General features: G+C 35.4%; 1 protein-coding gene across 2 annotated transcripts in view; it reads left to right on the plus strand.

Moving 5' to 3' along the window:
- The window catches only part of SPIRE1 (spire type actin nucleation factor 1), a 196878-nt gene that overhangs the window by 66922 nt on the left and 107010 nt on the right, over nt 1-22946 (plus strand). For both annotated transcript variants that reach the window (XM_036229822.1, XM_036229823.1), the window contains exon 3: nt 14475-14708. In XM_036229822.1, the coding sequence (XP_036085715.1) occupies nt 14475-14708 (234 nt within the window). The remainder of the gene's footprint in view (nt 1-14474; nt 14709-22946) is intronic.

A 22946-nucleotide genomic window follows, 5' to 3' on the forward strand; every position in this document is an offset into this window, starting at 1 on the left:
GTGACACAAAAGCAGCAGTGGTAATTTTTTATCTTTTCCCCCAATAATTCTTTATGCTTTACTACATCTTTTCACATGTTCTGTAGGAGACAGATTGGCTGAACATTCCTCTGTGCCTTTACATCAATGATATCAATCATTGGAAACATTCAGCCAAAGGGGATTAAAGTATGGAATGAGTGGTTGGACTGGTGATCATAGGCTTTTTCCTATTTTTAAAATAACTGATTCTCTTGGTAGATAAAATTGACTGGGATACATAGCACTTGATTTTATTATGGTTTACTATATTGTATCCATGATGTTTTATTTGAATTGAGTCACCTGTGGAGTTAGAAAATTAATTTACCTTCAAGGAGTAAACTTCATGGGCATATGAACCTTTTAGGGTTGTAGACAATTATTAATTAAGCCTGTGATTGAAGTAGTTTGTCAAGTTTCTTATCTGTATTCTGAAACAAATAATTGAGAACATTAGTCTCTCGTAATGAATTTTGATTTAAGGAAATATTAGCGGGGATGCTATTTTCAGATTTAATCAGGATAGAGAAAGAAAGTGTGTCTTTCCTTTTTTATTTTCACCTTTTAATCTTGGTTATTTACCTTTCAGTGCTTTGGTTTTCTTGTTTTCAAAATGGAAATTATACTTTGTACAGTATGTAACCTTAATTAATGGTTACTAATCATATAAAACGAGTCCCAATTTTCAAGCTTTGGTCATTTCTGGTAATTATACCTTACTCTATTTGTCTTCTCTGTGTTGACCTTAAAAAGAAAATGTTTTCCAATCAAAAATAGATTCATTTTTGGAATTGCAAAAATTTGCAATTCAGAACATGCAAGCTATGGCAGAAACCATAGTCAAGTCCAGAGAACAAAGGAGAAGAATACTTTTTTGTTCTCTCTTTTATAGAGAAAAGGAGAGAATTGGAAAGGGCTGTTACAAAGAATCCATTGGAGAAAACTGAAAATTTAAAGTCTAGTGGCTTTCGATTGTCTGATTTGTTCCAGTTTCTCATTGGCTGAGCTATTGCCAGGCAAGGAGGAAATCTCCTTTCCTCCTCCTGGGGTGGTAAAGTAGAAAACATCTTCCTGTTGGAGATGTAAGATATGCCTTTGCCTGTTTGCTGTAATTGCTGATGAGTGGTAGGGTGTAAGAGATCCTCTACAGGCCTTCCCAATTTCAATTTTAGGTGACATTTCCTGTATTAATTTTCACATCTGTAACCTGTACGTAGACTCATTAGAAGCCATTGTTTTCCTTTCTCTAGACCTACATTGTTCAATATGGTAGTTACTACCATCATGTATCTTTTAAAGTTTAAATTAATTAAAACTAAATAACATAAAAATTTTATTTTCTTAGTCATACTGGTACATTCAAGTGTGGCAAGTGGATATAGTATTATGCAGCACAGATATAGACCACGTCATCACTCCAGAACGTTCTATTAGATGATGCTGCAGTTTAGAATAAACCATGCTGCCAATTTTATATACACTAAGTGACTCAGATGGACTGTCAAAATTATACAATTTTAGAATAACCATGCCATGGTTCTTAGCCTTTTCCCATTTATCTTGGTATTTGTTTTGCAATATGAAAAAAAGGTGCTTTCTTAATATGGTTCTTAGATAGCAGTTCTTGCCATGTATGATACCACATCATTCTATTAAGATTGCTTTTTATTCTGGGTTTGTTTGACTGCATATTTCAACTATGTTAACATTGTGAATCCCAGAGGTCCAGGCAGCTTTCATAATCATTGTAAGCCAGAAACAACACTGTGAAAAGCAACTTGCTATAGCAGAAAGACCATGTACTTTGGATAATTAACCAGACTTTAGTTCAAATTCCTGCTCTGGCCTTGAACAAGTTACCTAACTTTCCCAAATCCATTTCCTCATCTATTTCTTAGAATTAAGTATGTTAGGATGTATAATACTTAACATAGTGATCAACTTAAAATGTAATAGGTAACTAGTAAATGGGATTATTTTTTTCTTTGTGGTAGTGTTTTTAGAAAGAGGTTATGATTTAAATTTGATAATTCTGTAGGAAAGAGATTTCAGAGCAAGTTTCTTTTTCTCTAACTTTTTATAGTCATAACTCCCAAATACCATGTTTGACGAAGTAAAAGGAGAATATATATGTTTGTTGGATTGCAGAGTGGTCTTTGTAGAAGGGCTGACATATGCAAAGACCCAAAGGCATGAGGCACTGTAAGTAAAGTTGTTAGAGCATATCTGGGACACGAAGAGTAGGGTGGGGGATAAAGCTGGACAGGTAAGCAGAGCCAGGGTCATAAGGGACCTTCTGCACACTGAGGAGTTTGCAGTTCTTCTTGTGGTTCCAGAATGGCTCAAACTTTAGTCTGCCTCAGAATATATCTAGATAAAGTACACTTAGCATATTGCTGTCAATTTACCCATATTTGATTAATTCCCCCGACATACAATGTTGTTATTTTTGAGGACAGAGATTTGAGTTTTGGTATTCATTAATGTGCATTTTTTATAGCTTTATTGAAATACAATTCACATAGCATACGATTTGCCCATTTAAAGCATAATTCAGTGGTGTTTAGTGTATTCACAAAGTTGTGCAGTCATTACCATAGTTAATTTTAGAACATTTTCTTCACTCCCAAAAGAATTCTTATACTCATTAGCAGTTATTCTTCATTACCCCCAATGTCCCTAGCATTTGGCAGCCAGTAATCTACTTTTTGTCTCTATAGATTTGTCAGTTCAGGACATTTCCAAAATAGAACCATGCACTATGTGGCTTATTGTGGCTGGCTTCTTTCATTTAGTATAATGCTTTCGAGGTTCATTAGTGTGGTAGCATGTATGAGTACTTCGTTCCTTTTCGTGACTGAATAGTTTTCTGTTGTATGTAAACATTTTGTTTATCCATTCATCAGTTGATGGACATGTGGGCCATTACTGTGCTTTGTAATCTTGTTTTTAATAAAATTAGTCATATAAAGAGCTTAGGGAATTGCCATGTGATAAGGAAAAACATATGATTTACTTAATTTTAATTGAACTTTATTGAACAAATTAGGTTTGATTTGTTTTCTAGACCTTCACTTCCTCAGTAATATAAATGGAGCAATCAGCTATATGCTATTGAAAAATAAGCATAAATAAGCCTTAATTTAACTATTAAAATCATAATGCCTAGAATGTATAGATTTTAATTTCATATGCGAATATCATTATTAGATTTCACTTGCATCACCTTATTTTTATTTGGTAATTGACAAACACTTAGAGCATCTCACATGTGATACCGCTGTGGATGCTTCATTTACTCTGTTCTCATTGCTTATTGCCAAGTTCTTTCTAATAAAAAATGAATTTGTGGGTTTAATGGAAATAAAATTATAGCTCACAGTCATCACACTTTGGTAGCTGCTAACATTCATTCTGGTCTACCACTTAGTCTTAAGGGGTTCAGCTGGGATTGTGTGCCTATCCTTTTAAACAAGTGTACCTCTACCACTTTCTCTCTGACTGAACAAGCATTTCTACAAGTGACCAGGATTTAGAGAGAAATTCTTTAGTGCGCTTTATTTTTTAAGAAGTAGTAAAAGGTTTAGCAAGAGAAGAACATGATAAAATTTGAGGTTTTTAAAGATATGACATTTTTTTGATGGCTGTGAAAGTGTTTCAAACCTTTTCTCTTTTTTTCTTCCTTCTGACACCTCTTCTCCTTCCTCACTCCCATCTGCAGCTGTGCTTTTCTTTCACTCAAGAAAATAGAACAGAACCCGAAGAGAACTTTCACATTCTCCCACCACCCAATCCACCTCTCTGCCTCTCTACCAAGCACCAATTCAAGGATGTTATTTCAGAAATAATCAGAGAGAGCTGTTTATATCCTGTACTACTGCTTCTGTTTCCTCATTTTGTGTTTTCACCAAGACCCACTCTATCAAAATTTCTCTTGTCAAGGTCATTAATCTAGATAGGAAGAAAATTAGACGTGTGGCATCAAGAGTTTTTTCCCAAACAATAGGACATGGTCAACCGTCAAATGCTGGTAGCAGGTGGTGTTCAGCAAACTATAATCTGGCGTGCAGGGCTCTAAACAGAATAGCAGTGTAAGATAGAGCTGTAGTTCTTTCTAAAGGAGTTACAGTTCTGGTGTAAAAATTAAGTCGGTTCTGTTATTTCTTTTTGGAAGCCTTGGTAACCCCTGTAGCTAAGAAGAATCAGGACTTTCTGAATGTTGCTGTGTTAATACTTCCTAAGACATTGAGCAGCCTCAGTCATTTTTTAAAATTGTGGTAAAATATACATAGCATAAAATTTTAACCATTTTAAATATTTTAAAGGTACAATTCAGTGGCATTAATTATATTCACAGTGTTTTGCAACCATCACTTCTATGTTTCCAAAACTTTTTCATGATTCCAGATAGAAACTCTGTTCACATTAACCCATCCAACCCTCTAGTGCCCTGCTCTGTCTCTATGAATTTTCCTATTGTAGATATTTTATGTAAGTGGAATCACACGGTATTTGTGTTTCTGTGTCTGTTTTATTTCATTTAGCATAATGTTTTTAGGGTTTATCAATGTTGCAGCATATATCAGAATGTCTTTCCTTTTTAAGTGTGAATAATATTTCATTGTAAGCTTTATTATTAGTCTGTGTGTGTGTGTGTGTGTGTAAATTTTTTTTCTCTCAGTGGTGGAAAATTCCTGTCTTGTTCTTAACCTTGTTCAGATTTGGTTGTCCTTGATGTGTTTGTGTGTGTGTGTGTGTGTGTGTGTGTGTGTGTTTTGTTCATTCTTGAAAGTCCTTAGTGTCTGCATTTGTGTGTGTGTGTGTGTGGGGGGGGGGTGCTTATATTTTAAGCTGGAAACCAGTTCCAAAATCGAATGTCCCTATGAAGCAGGTCAGGCCAGTTCCCGGTAGGGTTTTCAGAGACAGCTGTTGTTGCTGTAATTTTTACCACTATTAACATACAGTCTACTAAAAGGCCAGCTTATATAAGGAAGTTCAGTTCACTTTGATTCTTCAACTGTGACATTTCCGTAAGCAAAACTTATATTTATAAAGCTCATGTATTTCATTTTAGCATTCCAGTTCTTCAGTTTTCTTAACTCTTCTAGATGTCAGTATTGGAAGGGACTTAAGTGATTTTTCTTTGCATTTACTCTTGAAGAGGCTTAGATCCATGGAGACTAAGTGACTGGCCGATCACATATCAGACAGTGGGCAGATCCCATTTTACTACTACCAGTCCAGTATTCTCTTTACAGTGGAAGTACTTCGTTCAGTTCTTTTAAACAGGTCTTTTTAAATATAACAAAATGGAGATATTTTAAATGTCCAGCTTAATGAGTTTTAACAAATTTGTACACTTGTGTGACCATCACTCCAATAATTTCATCACCTCAGAAATTTTCCTCTTCAGTCAACCCCCTTCCGAGCCCCTTCAGTATAATGTAATCATACAGAATACATTTTTGTGTTCACTTTTTTGCTTAGCAAAATGTTTTTGAGATTCATCTATGTTGTTGCATGCAGTAATAATGTGCTTCTTTCTATTACTAGTTAATAGTCCACTGTGTAGATATATTACAATTTGTTCATCTGTATATCATTATGTATGAGTCTTTTCGTGGACATATATTTTCATTTCTCTTGGGTAAATTGCTCAGAGTGGAATTGGTGGGTCATATGGTAAATGTATACTTAATTTTTATAAGAAACTGCCAAGCTATATATTTTACAATATGGTTGTATCATTTTGTATTCACACCAGCAATGTATGAGGGTTCTAGTTGTTCCACCTTCTCACCAATACTTGTTATTTTCATTGTTTTCAATTTCAGCCATTCTAGATATAAAATATCTCATCATTTTAATGTGCAGTTCCTTAATTACTAATGATGTAGAACATTTATTCACATGCTTATAGGCCATTTGTATATCTTCTTTTGTAAAGTTTATGTTTAAATCTTTTGCTCATTTTTATTGGATTATATTTGTCTTACTGATTTCTAAGATTTAAAAATGTATTCTAGATTGAAGTCTTGACACACAAACACACACACACACACACACGGTAGTTTTCTCCAATATGTGACTTGCCTTTTCATTTTGTTATTGTAGTCTTTTGAATAAAGCAAAGTACAGCAATATGAAAATGACTAAAGTGATATACTTAGAGTGGAGCTGGAAATGGAGAAAAAATGTTCACCAGGCTCAATGTAAAAGATTTAGAATGGTTGTTAATGAATTTATGATATATTCACATAGCAGATGCTCAGGAAATTGAGTTGAATAAAGGAATTAACTTGCATGCATGCACAAACAGAACTTTGTGCCACTTAATAAACACAAAAGCATATCTAAATTTCAAGGAAATATATATATATATTTTTGAAAAGTGACTAATCCCTATTGGAGGCTTGATTTGCCAGAGATCATGGAATAATTATTCTGTCACTGCCAGTAACTGACCCCTTGTCTTCTCATTACCATCAGCTTTTTTTCTTTTTTTACTCCCTTTTTGTCAGCATTTAAACGTGCTTAAGACTCTGTAGTCTTTAAAGAAAAGTAATAAAAAATTCCTACTTCTGCCCTGTCTCATCTTTGGCTACTGCCATATATTTCCCTTCCTCTTCATAAAAATTTCTGAGTACACATAACACTGTTTACTCAACTCAGACTGCCCTTGCTAAAGTCACCAGTGACCTCTGCCTCACTAAATCCAGTGGATGGTGCCTAGTCCTCCACTGATCTCTTATCCACGTTCAGTACACATGACCATGCATGCCTGCCTTCTTAAAGTATTTTCTTTCTTTGATTTTTGTGATAACATAGTCTTTTGATTTCTTATTCCCTGGCCAATTATTACATGTTTGGTTTTTCTTCTCTTCTGTGTTTTCCATCCTTAGGCTGTGTCATACACTCTTGTGACTTCTTTGACCAATTATATGCCCAGGAATTTCACGTTATGACCCCAGCTCATAGCTCTTTTCTATAGTCTGTATAGATGCCCATCTAACATCTGTGATTGTTTCTTTCAGGTATCCGAACTTGTTATCTTTCTCTCTGAAACTCTTTTCCCTCCAGTTTTTCATATTTGTAAATGGTACCACTCTCTGTACTAGCCCAAGTTAGAAACCTAGGAATCACTTTGATTCCTGTTCCCTACAGTTAATGCATTGACAAATCTTTAATCCTGTCGATACTACCTCCTAAAGGCTTTTCAAATCTTCACCATTTTCTTTCTACCCACTGTTATTATCCTGGTCCTAAGAAACCATCATCCCTAGGTTGGATTCTATGGTAGTAGCCTCCTAACTGATCTTCCACATCTGCTTCAGCCCATTTCTCATCCATTCTCCAACACCGTAATTTTTAAGCCACATTACTTTTTTTTTTTTAAGTTAATAGGTTTTATTTCTTTTAGAGCAATTTTAGGTTTACAGAAAAAATGGATGGAAAATACACAGTTCCTACATCCCCCTACCTTCCCCAGTTGCTCTGATTATTTACATCTTGTGTTAATGAGGTACATTCGTTACAATTCATAAGCAAATATTGATACATCATTATTATTATTATTATTATTATTATTAACCAAATGTAGTTTATGTTAGGGTACATTCTTTTTCTTTTTTTAAATATCTTTATTGAGATGTGATTCCCATAAATATCACCCATTTAAATTGTCATTTTCACTGCATTTTTTTTCTATATTCACAGAGTTGTACAACCATCAATACAATCTAATTCCAGAATACTTTTTTTACTGAAAAGGAAACACTATATTTTTTAGCAATCACTTTGCATTCCTCCCTACCCACAGCCCCTGGCAGCCACTAATCTGCTTTCCATCTTTATACATTTGCCTGTTCTGGACAACCTATATAAATGGAATCATACAACATGTGGTATTTATGACTGATTTTCTAGGTTCATTCATGTTATAATGATTGTATCAATCCTTCATTAAAATTTTTAAAAAATTTTTCAATTACAATTGACATTCAATATTATGTTAGTTTCAGGTGTATGCATAGTGGTTAGACATTTATATAACCTATGAAGTGATCCCTCCATAAGTCTAGTACCCACCCCAACACCATACATAGTTATTACAATATTGTTGACTATATTTAGAGTTCACTTCTTGTATTGTACATTCTGTGGATTTGACAAAAATAAATATGTGTGCATCATTACTGTATCATATAGAATAGTTTCATTGTCTTAAAAATCCCCTGTTCTCCACAATTTCATCTTCTTCCTTGGCAGTCACGAATCTTTTATTTTCTCTGTAGTTTTGTCTTTTCTAGAATATCGTATAGTTAGAATTATATAGAATTTAGTTTTTTCAGATTGACTTCTTTCACTTTGCAATATCCTTTTAAGATTCCTTCATGTCTTTTTGTATAGCTCATTTCTTATTTATCTCTGAATAACATTCCATTGTATGGATGTACTACAATTTGTTTCCCCATTCATCTATTGAAGAACATCTTGGTTGCCTCGGAGTTTAGGCAATTACGAATAAAGTTACTGTAACCATTTGTGTGTAGATTTTTGTGTAGATATTAAGTTTTCAACTTATTTTTGGGTAAGTACCATGAAGTGCAATTGCTTGACTATATGGTAAGAGTTTGTTTAGTTGTGTCAGAAATTGTCAAAATGTCTTCCATAGGGTCTGAACCATTTTGCATTCCCACTGTCAGTTAATGAGAGTTCCTGTTGCTCCATATCCTCACCAGCATTTGATATCAGTGTTTTGGATTTTAGCCTTTCTAATAGGTATGTAGTGGGATCTAACTGTTGTTGTAATTTGCAATTCTCTAATAACATATGATGTTGAGCATCATTTCATATGTTGTTTGCCATCTGTATATCTGCTTTGGTGAGATATCTGTTCTGATCACTTGTCTATTTTATAATTGGGTTATTTTCTTATTGAGTTTTGAAAGTTTGTTGTATATTTTGGATACCTATCCTTTATCAGATATGTGTTCAGCAAATATTTTCTCCTAGCTGTGGCTTGTTGTTTTATTCTCTAAACAGTGCCTTTTATGAAGCAGGATTTTTAAAATTATAATGAAGTCCACCTTTTCAATTTTTTTATTCCTGGATCATGCTTTTGGCATTAAATATCTAAAAAAGTTACCAATCCCAAGGTCACATAGACTTCCTCCTCTGTTTATCTTCTAGTTTTATAGTTTTTCATTTCACTTTTAGGTTTATGATTCCTTTTGAGTTAATTTTTGTGAAAAGTGTAGGTCTGTGTCTAGATTACATGTGGATGTCAAGCTATTTCAGCATGATTTGAAAAAAACACTGTCCTTTTTCCATTGAATTGAGTAAATCTTTTGTCAAAAGATGAGTTGACTATATTTTCGTGAGTCTATTTCTGGACTCCCTATTCTGTTCCGTTGATCCGTTTATTTGCTCTTTTGCCAGAAGCACACTGTCTTGATTACTGTTGCATGATTATTTAAAATTTGATCAGATTATCCCACTGCCCAAAACACTTCAGTGGCCTGCCATTGCATTTACTTGATGAAAATGCAGATAGTCTATATTAGGCCCTATGTGATGTGTGAAGCACTCCTCTCTACCTCTCTAGCTTCAATCTAGCCCTTTCTCTTATAATAAGAACTTTTTTCTTTAATCATTCAATACTTGTCCTGACCTGTAGGCCTTCATACTCATGATTTCCTCTCTCTGGAATTCTGTTCTTGTTCCCTCTTCTCCTGGTTAACTTCACTTACTTTTCAGGTCTCATTATTTTCTTAATGAGGGCTCCCCTGATCTCCAAACTAGATTAGGGCACTCTATTACATGCTCTACCACCCTCCCTTTCTTTTATTATGTGTAGCACAATTATGTGATTTATTAATTATTTTTTCCCTAAGACAAAATCTCTGTGAAGGCCTGAGGTCTCTATTTCTTCATTGCCACATACACTTTGTTCTTGTTAAATATCTGTTCACCAAATTAATGAGTAAAGGGAAAGAAACTGAGAATATTGGACATTAGTTATATTAACTAATGGAAAATTGTGCTTTTTATGGAATAATTTCACTAGATAAGGTTACCAAAGTTAGTATTTAGAGATTGCAGCAAGAAATTTTACTGTCTTTTGTAATATTTTTATGAGCAAAATGGAGAAGTGTCAGATTAATATTTACAAAGTTAGATTTTAGTCAATGTTAGCATGGGAAAAATGTCTCGTGTTCTGAAGGGCTTATTAGTTGGGACTATCTTATTTAACATTCAAATCAGTTTTTAAAGACCCAGAAAGCATACACAAATGGATAGATTTTAAAGGTTAGGAGTGATACATAATGAATTAAATGGCAGACTCTAGATTTTAAGTGATCTTCCTAAGCTAAACTGACTGGTCAAAATAAATAGTATAAAATAGATTTGACAAAAATGTAAAGCCTTTTACCAGGTCTAAAAAACATCTTTACAAACACAGGCTTAGAGAGGAGGAAGATGTTTAACTATTATGTGACGTGTGTGACTTGGCCTCTATGATTGACTGTAAACCCAAAGTGTTAGCAATTTAATGACTTTACCAGAAATCTGACTACCATACTGGATATATTTATAGAAGTGCTTAGTGTGGAACAAGGAAGGTATTCATTCGGTGTGTTCTCTGATGGTTATACTGTACATGGAATAAGATTTAATTCTGGATGCCACAATTTAGACAAACACTGACACACTGGGAGATGTTCAGATGTGTATTTTTATGGTATAGTAGAATTCTGGATATGGAATTTCATAAGTAACAAGGCCAACTTGGAGTCCTGGCTTTGTTACTTGTTAACTGTCTGACATTAAGCAATTTATCGACCATTTTTCAAGCTCAGTTCTTTTATCTTTAAAATGGGGATAATGTCTGCCTCACAGGATTAAAGGGGGAAAAATGTTCCTAATAAAGTGACAAGGGGATTCAAAGAGTAGAAGAAATTCTTTTGGTTTTAATTTTTAGGCTGGAGAAGAAGGGATTGTGACAATGAGGCATGATAACGGAGGCAAGAGTGGCTACTGTTGGATGTCAGCTAAAGTGCCTAGCACTATGTTTGACAACCCCGATGCAGGTCATCCCCATTTAATCAGATTTGCCATTAAAGACTTTTATGCTATTGCAATTTAGACATGTTTAATAAAGATTGTAAAGTACATACTCTGTGTATAGCAAAGTTGTAGGCATTGTAGCAAATACTAGGAAGAATCGTACTTGATCCCTGTCCTAAAGAATTCTAGTACAGTAAACACATCTGGGCTCACATATTTTTTAAATGTAAAAGCTAACATGAAGAGGGGCCAGATGAAGGGGCCAGCATGGTAAGAGGGAAACTGTATGTGGGCTTAGTGGGCTTATAACCAATCTTGGGTGCTTTACATGAAATATTGCTATTAATGTGTGCGCTGCTATTTTGTAGTGAGGCTGCCCTCAGTGACTGGGTATGGTTGGGTCCGAAGGCCCGAGAAAAGGCCATTTATCTGTCTTTTTATGCTAGAGCTGTAAGGCTTTACATCCAGCTATCACTAGCTGAGAGGCAATTAGTCATGACATTGTAGCAGCCTTAAATTTTGGAATATGTGATTTTATTTAATGTCCCCCCTCCCACCCTTTATCAATCAGTTAGGCTTAAAACCCATAGCTTTCTAGTGTGCTTCACTTGTTCCAATTAATTTTAAGGTTTTACACTTTAAATCCTGTTCACTTTAATGAATGCTAGAGTCTCTAGAAGTGTCCAAGGGAGGCCTAGTGCCAAAGTGATAGGACATGAACAATGATTTTCTAGTTCCCTGGAGACTGGTAATTCTAATGAATATTTTAGATCTGACGCTGCTGTTTATGTTGGGTTTTCTTAACATTTTCATAGATTTTAAGGCAAATTCCTTTCCAAAATTAGCAGAAGTACATATCTAGGCAAGTTGGTATGTTCAGGTACTGTTATGTCTCAATTAATTTTTTAGTGGTCACCCATTTTTGCCCAGCTCAAGACTGTGTCTGAACTAGGCATATATGCTTCTTTAGCAAAAGGTTAGATGTTCCCTTGGTCCATGAAAGTGGTAACTCATTTTGTGTACATGTCAATATTGTAGTTCTATATTTAACACAACCTCTTGGAAACACAGCATAACAAGGCTGGGTATTATAAGATTGACATGTACACAAAATGAGTTACCACTTTCATGGACTGAGGGAACATCTAACCTTTTGCTAAAGAAGCATATATCTAGTTCAGAAAGAAGGTATAAAACAGACTTCTCGAATAAATGGATGACCCCTGGAGGAAAGGTAATGAGCAGGGAAGAGAATGAAGCTTGCTGGGCAGTCCTGCTAATGTTGGAACCCATGGCTGGTGTTGGCATTAGCTGTGGTGGTATGGTTTTTCTTTTCCTTTTTTTTGTCTTCTGCAGTTCTAGAGGGGTAGGGATATAGATGGTTATATTTGCCCAACCATGCTAAGATTCTCAATTAACTGTAACTCCTAAGTGAGAATAATTGCAGTAAGGCCTTCTCAGCCTTAAAAATAATATACTTAACATAGTTTAACTTCTTTTGATGTCTAAGGTTTTCATTGTATTAACTATGATGATCTGATTGTTAAAGTAACTGCTCTAGGTTCCATTTGACAAGTTTTAATTGAGTGCACATCCCAGTGCCAGGCTCTGCTGACGCTGAACTGAAAGTGAAAATCCCTGCCCTAAGTAGAACTTGCCTATGGTGAGAAGGCAGTACAATGAAAGCAATGTGCACCATTATTCTGCCAGAGGAAGCACAGAAAAGGTACCTTCCCTAGAACAGATTGGCGGACGGGGATGGGGTGTCAAGGGAGGCTACCAGAAGAGGTGACTAAAGTAGTCATTTAGCTCGGAACTCAGAAGGTCTATTATCACACAAAACAACTTTGAAAGTAGTGGTTAGAGTTCCAGATCAAACTATAAAAACCAATGAAAATATGTTATATTTTCAGTGAGAAATACTAAAAAAGAACAGTATTGTTTAAAAACTAGAAGTTGAGAATTTCTAAGCATTATATTCATTTTGAAAGCTGTGTTGTGTTGAGAAAATATTATTTCACTTGATAAGTAGATTTCAGATTTTGTGGAGATTTTTGGGGGGGGAGTGGAGGAGAGATTTTTTAAGTGAGTGCCTGAGGGCTCTTAAGGGCTATGGTATATGATAATGACTCTATTGGATTTAACTCATCTTCAGAACTTCTGACTTTCCTTTGCTTTCTTTGTACCATGTAGCTGTTTTTGTTGTTGTTGTTGTTGTTTTTTTCAATACAGCGTTCATTGTGGCTACAAGTATAATAAAAAAAAAAGCAAAGATTAATTGATGGGAGGTAACTGGATAAACACTGGGCTAGGGGTAGGGAAGGGAGGGAAGCTAACATTTATTCAATACCCGTTATAAGTCAGCTACTGTACTAGGTACTTTCATGCATAGTGACTACATTTAGTCTTAACAAAATCCTATGAGATGTAGCTCTCATTGTTACCCATTTCATAGATAAGAAAAATCATGACTAAAATAAATAATTTGCCCCAAGTCAAATGATTAGTGGTAAAAGTCAGAATTTAATCGTAAGTCTTTGGCTTCATTGCTGGCGTTCTCCCAAAAATGGCTAAAGTGAAATGAGCTGTTGGTACTGTAAAATAAAAGGGTTGTTTATATGTGATTTTTCTGAGAAAAGAAAGGTAGTTTAAGGTATAAAGTAGAATTCCCTATATTGGCTACAGCCTGGTATATTTGTCAGAGTAACATTAGACAGTAATGTATACCCAGTGTTCATTATTCAGGTTCATATGTCTTGGAAGTAATATTGGTGGAGTTGGAGTGGTTAGGAGAGGTGTCTATGCATTACATTGAAAAAGTTTCTCACTCATTTACATCATAAATGATACATGTTTCCAATGATTGAATGGAAGATACAGTACAGTATATTTTTATGGCTGTGAATAGAGTTTTTTGTTTGTTTAAGCTTAAGTTAGCTTCTACCAATAACTGAGTTTTCAGTTTCTCAAATCCTTAGTATGTCTGTGAAATCTAATTAAACATTGTCATGAGAGTTCTGAAAGGATATGTTCTTTGATAACTATATCTGTTCTCAAAATGTATTTTGGAAATATGGAATATCAGCCTGGTTGGTATTTAATTTAAATGGAGCATATAGATTTTATCATACAGTGTTAATCTAAGAAAACATAAAAAGGGTTTGTGTGTTTTTATACTGGTTTGAAGAAGTCAGACAAAATTTTTCATCTTTTTTTAATGCATAGGTGAAACTTTTAAGTACCTCCTCATATCTAATTTGTCATATGTTTCTGAAATGTAATAGATTAGACCTAGCATAAATATTATACTAAATATTTTATGTTTCACAATTCTTTTAAAATCTTTAGTCATATCCATTAACTACCTTTTAAAATGTTTCTAGGTTATTGAATCTTTGGGAATTATCATTTATAAAGCACTGGACTATGGTTTGAAGGAGAATGAAGAAAGGGAATTAAGCCCTCCCCTGGAACAGCTCATCGATCACATGGCTAACACGGTAGAAGCTGATGGTAGCAATGATGAGGGCTATGAGGCTGCAGATGAAGGCCTGGAAGATGAAGATGATGAAAAGAGAAAAATCTCAGCCATCCGGTCATATAGAGATGTCATGAAGGTAAAGCAGCAGTTTACATAGTGTTTTTTTTCTTTCAAGAGTTGTTATTTTATGTATTAAAATTGATTGGTGGTGATGTTTGAGTCTGGGCAAGATGGCGGAGTAGGAATTCACTGTGCTTGCCTCCTCCCATGGCTACATTAAAAATACAACTAAATTATAGAACAGAAACCTGGAGAACCATCTGAAGACTAGCTGAACATAACTGCTATAACAAAATATAAACAAGAGGCCACATTGAGACTGGTAGGAGGGGAGGAGATGTGAAACAGGCAGACCCTGCACCCACGTGTGGTGGTTGAGCACTGGGAGAGACATCTAGACTGCGGAGGTTCCCCAGAGGAGTAAGGGGTCCCAGCCCCACACTGGGCTCACCAACTCAGGGTTCCAGTTCTGGGAAGAAGAGTCCCCACAAAATCTGGCTGTAAAAATCAGTGGAAATTTCAACATGCAAGTGAGACCCAGACATCCCCTTAAAGGGCCTGTACACCGATTCACTTAACACACAAGCAATCACAGTGGGCTCCAGTGGAGGGACAGCAGCACAGGAGGTACCAGAAGTACAGGGAAGGACTGAGTTGTGTGGCTTCAGAGTGAGGGCTGGAGGGACATCCTCTATAATCCATCTTGTGCCCTCCTCCTGTGCAGCCTTCAGGCAGGCACCATCTTACCTATGTTGAGCCCGCCTACTGCCAAATCTGATTCTGCATTGGTCTGGTAAAATCCACTCGCTTCACCCTGGTGACTAGGCCCTGGGACCCCACCGCAACCAACTCATGAATTGCCAGAGCCATACTTGTGGCTAGGCAGCCAGCCCCACCCATCCCCTTGGCTGGAGTCTATTTCAGCAATAATCAGCAGGCCTCCAATGGCAGGCAACCAGCCCCAGTCCAGCTGTAGTGTTTCTTAAACAAATCTCAGGGGTCTGATGGCCTGAGGAGGGGAGTGGCTAGCCTTGGTGTGATGAGACTTTTGCAAGTGCCACAGGCTCAGCACTGGCATGAAATCTGAATTGGCACAAACTTTGGAAACATAGCTTGCTCCAACGAGGTGATGTCGTGGGACTCTGCCCCACACAGTACACATACAGCCCAAGATTCATTCAACTGCTGAGCCTTATGGGTAGCCAGTAGGCAGCCTCAGGGCTTGGGTTGCCATGATCCTTTAGCTAAGCTGTCCCAGGCCTATTACTGGTGGCACTCAGCCTCATTACAGTGTGGTCTCTCCCACATACCTGTAGGTCCAGCACAGGTAGAGACCAACTGCAGATTGCCTTTTAGCTCCTACAGGTAGTCTCAGGCAGGAAACAGGCAGCAGCTGACCTCGACCTGCATGGAAACCACTGCAAATGGGCCCTAGAACCAACACACCCAGAGGCTGGCATCAGACCAAAACAGAGCATCACCTGATTAGCACAAGCGGCACACCCAAAGGTGGTCATACATGCCTGTTAGAGCAGATCCCACTGAGGAGGGCTCAGCCCCACACAGCAGCACATACTTATTCTATGGGCGTGGCCAGTCCTCACTGTTAGTCAGCCTAGAGTCAATCCCACCTACTGACGTCCTAACAGCAATCAAGGCATACCTACAACAAGAGAGCACAAACAGCCCACACAATGAACACTACTGGTGCACCAGGTGCCATTGATTAGGGAACTGTGCCGCAGGACTGGGCACAGAGGGCACCTATTACATAGGCCACCCACCAAGACTAGGAGACATAGCAAGTATTTAGAAATGAAGACAGAAATGTAGCCAAAATGATAAAACAAACAAACAAAAAACATGTCCCAAATGAAAGAGCAAGAAAAAAACTCCAGGAAAAAAGAAAGAAATAGATGGAAACAACCTACCTGATATCAAGTACAAAACACTTGTTTTAAGGATGCTCATTGAACTCAAGGGAAAAATAGGTGATCTCAGTGAGGACTTCTATAAAGAGATAGTAAGCAAAAAATAGGACATAGAAACCATAAAAAAGAATCACTCAGAAATGAAGAATACAGTAACCGAAATGAGGAATACACTAGAAGGAATCAACAGATTAGAAAAAAAGAGAAACAAATCAGTGATTTGGAAGACAAGGTATCAGGAAACACCCAATTAGAACAACAAAAGGAAAAAACGAATTAAAAAAATAAGGGAAGTTTAATGGACTTCTGCAACAACATCAAATATAACAACGTCCACATCATAGGGTTACTGGAAGGAGAAGAGAGAAAGCAAGAGAATGAGAATCCATTTGAAGAAATAATAACAGAAAACTTCCATAACCTAGCAAAGGAGCTAGACATACAAGTCCAGGAGGTGTAGAGAGTCCTAAACAAGATGAACCCAAAGTGGCCCACACCAAAACACATCATAATTAAATGGACAAAGGTTTAAGAAAACGAGAATCTTAAAAGCAGCAAGAAAGGCAGCTAGTTACTTACAAGGGTGCTCACATAAGACTGCCCCCTGATTTTTCAACAGAAACTTTTCAGGCCAGAAAGGCTTGGCATGAAGTACTCAAAGTGATGATAAGAAAGGACCTGAAACCAAGACTACCCAGCAAGGCTATCATTTAAAATTGAAAGTGAGATAAAGAGCTCCCCAGATGGGAAGAAGCTAAAGAAATTCATTACCACCAAGCCAATATCAGAAGAAATATTAAAGAGACTTATTTAAGAAGAAGAAGGTGGAGCGGGAGGCGGACAAACAAATATGAATAATATAATGGCAATAACTATGTACCTATCAATAATTACTTTAAATGAAATGGATTAAGTGCTCCAGTCAGAAGACATAGGGTAGCTGAATGCATAAGAAAACAGGACCCATATGTGCTGTCTACAAGAGACCTACATCAGATCGAAAGACACAAAGAGACTGAAAGTAAAGGGATAGAAAAATATATTTCATGCAAATGAAAACCAACAAAGAAAAAATCTGGAGTAGCAATACTTAGACAAAATAGCAAAAAAGACTTTAAACAGAAACTATAATAAGAGACAGAGATCGACATTACATAATGATAAAGGAACATAACCCTAGTAAACCCTAGGTGCTCCTATATTGGGTACATAAAGCAAATATTGACCAACACAAAGGGAGAGATCAACAGTAATACAGATATAGAAGGGGACATTATGTTTATACCAATGGACAAATCTTTCAGGCAGGAAATCAACAAGAAAACTGGCCTTAAATGACATACTAGACCAGATGGATTTAATTGATATTTTTAGAGCATTTCACCACAAAGCAGCAGAATATACATTCTTCCCAAGTGTACATGATACATTTTCCAAGATAGACCACATGGTAGGCCACAAAACAAGTCTCAGTAAGTTTAAGAAGATTGAAATCATATCATGTGTTGTCACCTATCACAATGTTATGAAACTAGAAATCAGTTAACAAGAAAAAAAACTGAAAAATACACAAACACATAAATGGGTTAATAATGAGATCAAGAAAGAAAGCAAAAGATACATTGAGACAAGTGAAAATGAAAACACAATGACTCAAAATCTATGGGACACAGCAAAGGCAGTCCTAAGAGAGAAATTCATAGCATTACAGACCTACCTCAAGAAACAAGAAAAAGCTCAAATAAACACTTAAGGAACTAGAAAAGGAATAGCAAACAAAGTCCAAAGTGAGTAGAAGGAAGAAAATAATAAAGTTCAGAATGGAAATAAACAAAATAGTCTAAAATAACAATACAAAAGATTTTTTAAAAAGCTTTTTTTTTTCAGGATACAAAAACTGATAAACCTTTAACCAGATTCATCAAGAGAGGGAACCCAAATAAATAAAATCAAAAATGAAAGAAGGGAAGTCACAACTGACTCCACAGAAATACAAAGGATTATAAGAAAATACTACGAGCGATTGTATGCCAACAAATTAGACAATCTGGAGGAAATGGATACATTCCTAGAAATACACAATCTCCCAAGATTGAGTCAAGAAGAAACAGAAAACCTGAACTGATTGATTACTACTAATGAAATTAGTAGTAATCAATGTTTTTATTACCAATGAAATTGAATCAGTAATAAAAAAATTAAAAAAAAAAAAACTTCTAACAAGCAAAGGGAGTTGATGGACTGGATGGGTAGCTTCACAGGTGAATTTTACCAAACATTCAAAGAATTGATACCTATTCTCAAACTATTCCACAAAATTCAAGAGGAGAGAAGGCTCCCAAGCTCATTTTACAAGGCTGCCATTACCCTGATTGCAAAACCAGACAAAGACATTACAAAAAAGAAAATTATAGGCTGATATCCCTGATGGATGTAGATGCAAAATCCTCAACAATATAGTAGCAAACTCAATTCAGCCAAACATTAAAAAGATCATACATCATGATGAAGTGATATTTATTTCTAGGACACAAGGCTCGTTCAGTCTCCGCAAATCAATGTGATACACCACATTAACAAACTGAAAGATAAAAATCATATGATCATATTAGTAGATGCAGAAAAAGTGGTTGATAAAATCCAGCATCCATTTATGATAAAAACTCTCAGCAAAGGGAGATTAGAGGGAACATACCTCAACATAGTAAAGGCCATATATGACAAAGCTACACCTAACATCATACTCAATGGGGAAAAAATAAAAGTGTTTTTTCAGGATCAGAAATGAGATAAGGATGTCCACTTTCACTACTTGTATTCAACATAGTATTGAAAATTCTAACCACAGCAGTGAGACAAGAAAAGAAATGAGCATTCAAATTGGAAAAGAAGTAAAACTGTCCTTACTTGCAGACAACATGATACCATATATAGAGAACCCCAAAGATTACACCAAAACACTTAGAACTGATAAATCAATTCAGTAAAGTAGCAAGATACAAAATTAACATTGAAAAGTCGGTTGCATTTTTACACACCAATAATGAACAGTCCCATTTACAGTTGAATCAGAAACAATAAAATACCTAGAAATAAATTTAACCAAGGAGGTAAAAGGCGTATACTTGGAAAATTATAAATTATGAGAGAAAAAAACTAAAGATACAAATAAATGGAAGCATGTACTGTCCTCATGGATAGGAAGATTTAACATCGTTAAAATGTCCATACTACCCCACAGCTATCTACAGATTCAGTGCAGCCCCTATCAAAATACCACTGGCATTTTTCAGAGAACTGCAACAAACAATCCAAGAATTTATATGGAACCATAAAAGATCTAGAATAGCCATGGCAATCTTGAGAAAGAAGAAGTTGGAGGTATCACGCTACCTGATATCAAAATATACTACAAGGCTCTAGTAATCGAAACAACATGGCACTGATACAAAAACAGACATACAGACCAATGGAAGAGAATGGGGAGCCCAGCAATAAATCCACGTCTATGTGGTCATTCAATCTGTGACAAAGGAAGCAAGAACATACAGTGGGGTAAAGACAGTCTATTCAATAAATGGTGTTTGGGAAACTGGGCAGATACCTCCAAAATAAAAAAAAAAAAGGAAACCAGATCACCTTCTTACACCATATACAAGAATAAACTGAATATAGATTAAGACTTAAACATAACACCTAAAACCGTAAAACCATTAGAAAAAAATATAGGCAGTTAACTCTCTGATTGCCAGATGGCTCTTAGTAATTTTGTTTTCTTCTGATATATCTCCTCATGCAAGAGAAACAAAAAAATAAAAATAAATGGGACTACATCAAACTAAAACATTTTTGCACAGCAAAGGAAACCATCAACAAAACAAAAATACCACCTACTGAATGGAAGAAGACATTTACCTGATACATCAGATAAGGGGTTAATATCCAAAACTCAGAAAAACTCTTAAAATTCAACCCCAAGAAAACAATCAAATTAAAAAAAATTGGCAGAGGACCTGAATAGCCATTTCTCCAAGGAGGACATACAGATTGCCAGTAGGCATATGAAAAGATGCTCAAGGTCACTGATCATCAGAGTAATGCAAACAATGAGGTATCACCTCACACATATCAGAATGGCTATCAACAAATCAAAAAAGCAAGTGTTGACGAGGATGCAGAGAAAAGGGAACCCTCATGCACTGTTGGTGGAGTTGCAGATGAGTGGAGCCACTATGGAAAAGTTTGGAGTCTCCTCAAAAAATTAAAAATAGAACTACCTGATGACCTAGTAAGTGCATTTCTGGGTATTTACCTGAGAAAACCAAAACACTAATTCAAACAGATGTATGCATCCTGTGTTCACTGTAGCACTATTTGCAATAGCCAAGATATGGAAGCAGCCTGAATGCCCATCAATAGACAATTGAATAAAGAAGTGGTACGTATATACAATGAAATATTACTTGGCCATACAAAAATGAAATTTTACCATTTTCAACAACATGGATGGACCTAGAGGGTATTATGCTGAGTGAGATAAGTCAGAGAAAGACAAGTACCATCTGATTTCACTTATATGTGGAATCTAAGGAACAAAATAATCAAACAAACAATGAAAACAGCCTTGTAGATACAGAGAACAAACTGGTGATTGCCAGATAGGAGGAGATTAGGGGCTTGGGTGAAAAAGGTGAAAAGAGTAAGAGGTAGAAATTGGTCGTTACAAAATAGTCATGGGAATGTCAAGTAAAGCATAGGGAATGTAGTCAATAATGTTGTCATAACTATGTATAGTGCCAGATAGGTACCAGACTAATCGGAGGATCCTTATGTAAAATATATAAATGTCTAATTACTATGCTGTACACCTGAAACTAATATAAAATAATATTGAATGTCAACTGTAATTGAAAAATAAAAATTAAAGAGAAAAAAATGGTGATTCCACATTTGATAATAGTTTCTAGACTTTTAGCTAAAAGTGACATGAATAAGTAAAATACTCTTGATTTTTTGATTTGTTCAGAGCCTTACTGTGGCCTTTTAATAACCACTTTTAGTTATTATATGCCCCTTATTACATATTGTATACCAACTTGAGTGGGTATATATTTGTACATTCCACATTTTCTTTTTTATGAAGTAAATAATTCTGATCCTCCTATTTATATGAAGATTCTGATTCTAAGCTGTTACAACTGATTATTTTACTTTTTTTTTTGTCTAACCAGTGATATTGGAATATAATTGAACAAGTTCTAAAACTTGAAGTTTTCTCTTTAAAATTTTCTGTGTACTCAAAAGCCATAGTTTCTACATTGTAAATGCACAGAGATTAAAATTAAGGCATATCTATTAAATTAGTCTTAATATATCATTTAAAATTATATATGATGTTTACTGGATTTATAAACATTATTGCCTATATAATCGTTGTATTCCAACTTGTCATAAAGCATTTCAGAGACAGTAGTAGAAATGAAGACAGTACTTTGCAGGTGTTATGCAGCACACCCTACTTTTTGCTCCTTAGATAATCTCTCAGAAACTCTGGAATGGGACTACGCAGTTATAATTCTTATGAAATTCAGATATATTTTTTGCTTCATTTAATATTTATAATAACTCATTTTAAATCAATGTTGTATACAGATAAAATAACTCCCATATTTGTACAAATGGAGATTTCATGCATTTTATTTATTTTATATTTTCTAGATGTTAAGTAATACTTTTAAATATATACATATATATTCATATATATGTATGTATATACATACATACATATATATGTACTTAAAGGCCAAATGAAACTTTCTATAGATCACAAATAACCTACTCATTCCCTGTAGACCAATGGTACATAGTGATAAAAAGTGAAAAGAAAAGGTTTTTCATTATAAAGCAAAAGTACTTATGCCTCTAAAACTAAGCTAATGTCTTTTTGGTAGTGGATGTCTATGTAGGGCGAATAAGGAGTGGTGAATGAGGAAGAGAATATCTACCTAAACAGCTATATCAATCAAATTAAACCTGTCACCAGTAGAATGATGGATGTTAGAGCCAGATTGCATTCTTACACTATAGCTTTGGAAGATGGGGCCTAGAGATTCATTGGAATCTTGCATTTCTTATTCAATGACATTAAAATACGTTATCTTAAAAGACAAAAATTCTTGGAAGTACAGTAATTTGAACTGATAGTTTTTATTTATTTTTTATTTTTTAATTTGATCTACAGTGCCTTCCCTCTTACCTCTCTTATTGCTATTATAATATGAAAAATAAATACTTAAAAGTGTGTTTAAAAGCACAGGTTTTATAAAGTGGAGGAAAACTGTAAGTTTATCAATTCCATTCTCGGAGAATATCATGTCCTCACT

This window comes from Rousettus aegyptiacus, unplaced genomic scaffold (genome assembly GCF_014176215.1).
Source record: "Rousettus aegyptiacus isolate mRouAeg1 unplaced genomic scaffold, mRouAeg1.p scaffold_m13_p_12, whole genome shotgun sequence".
Lineage (NCBI taxonomy): Eukaryota > Metazoa > Chordata > Mammalia > Chiroptera > Pteropodidae > Rousettus > Rousettus aegyptiacus.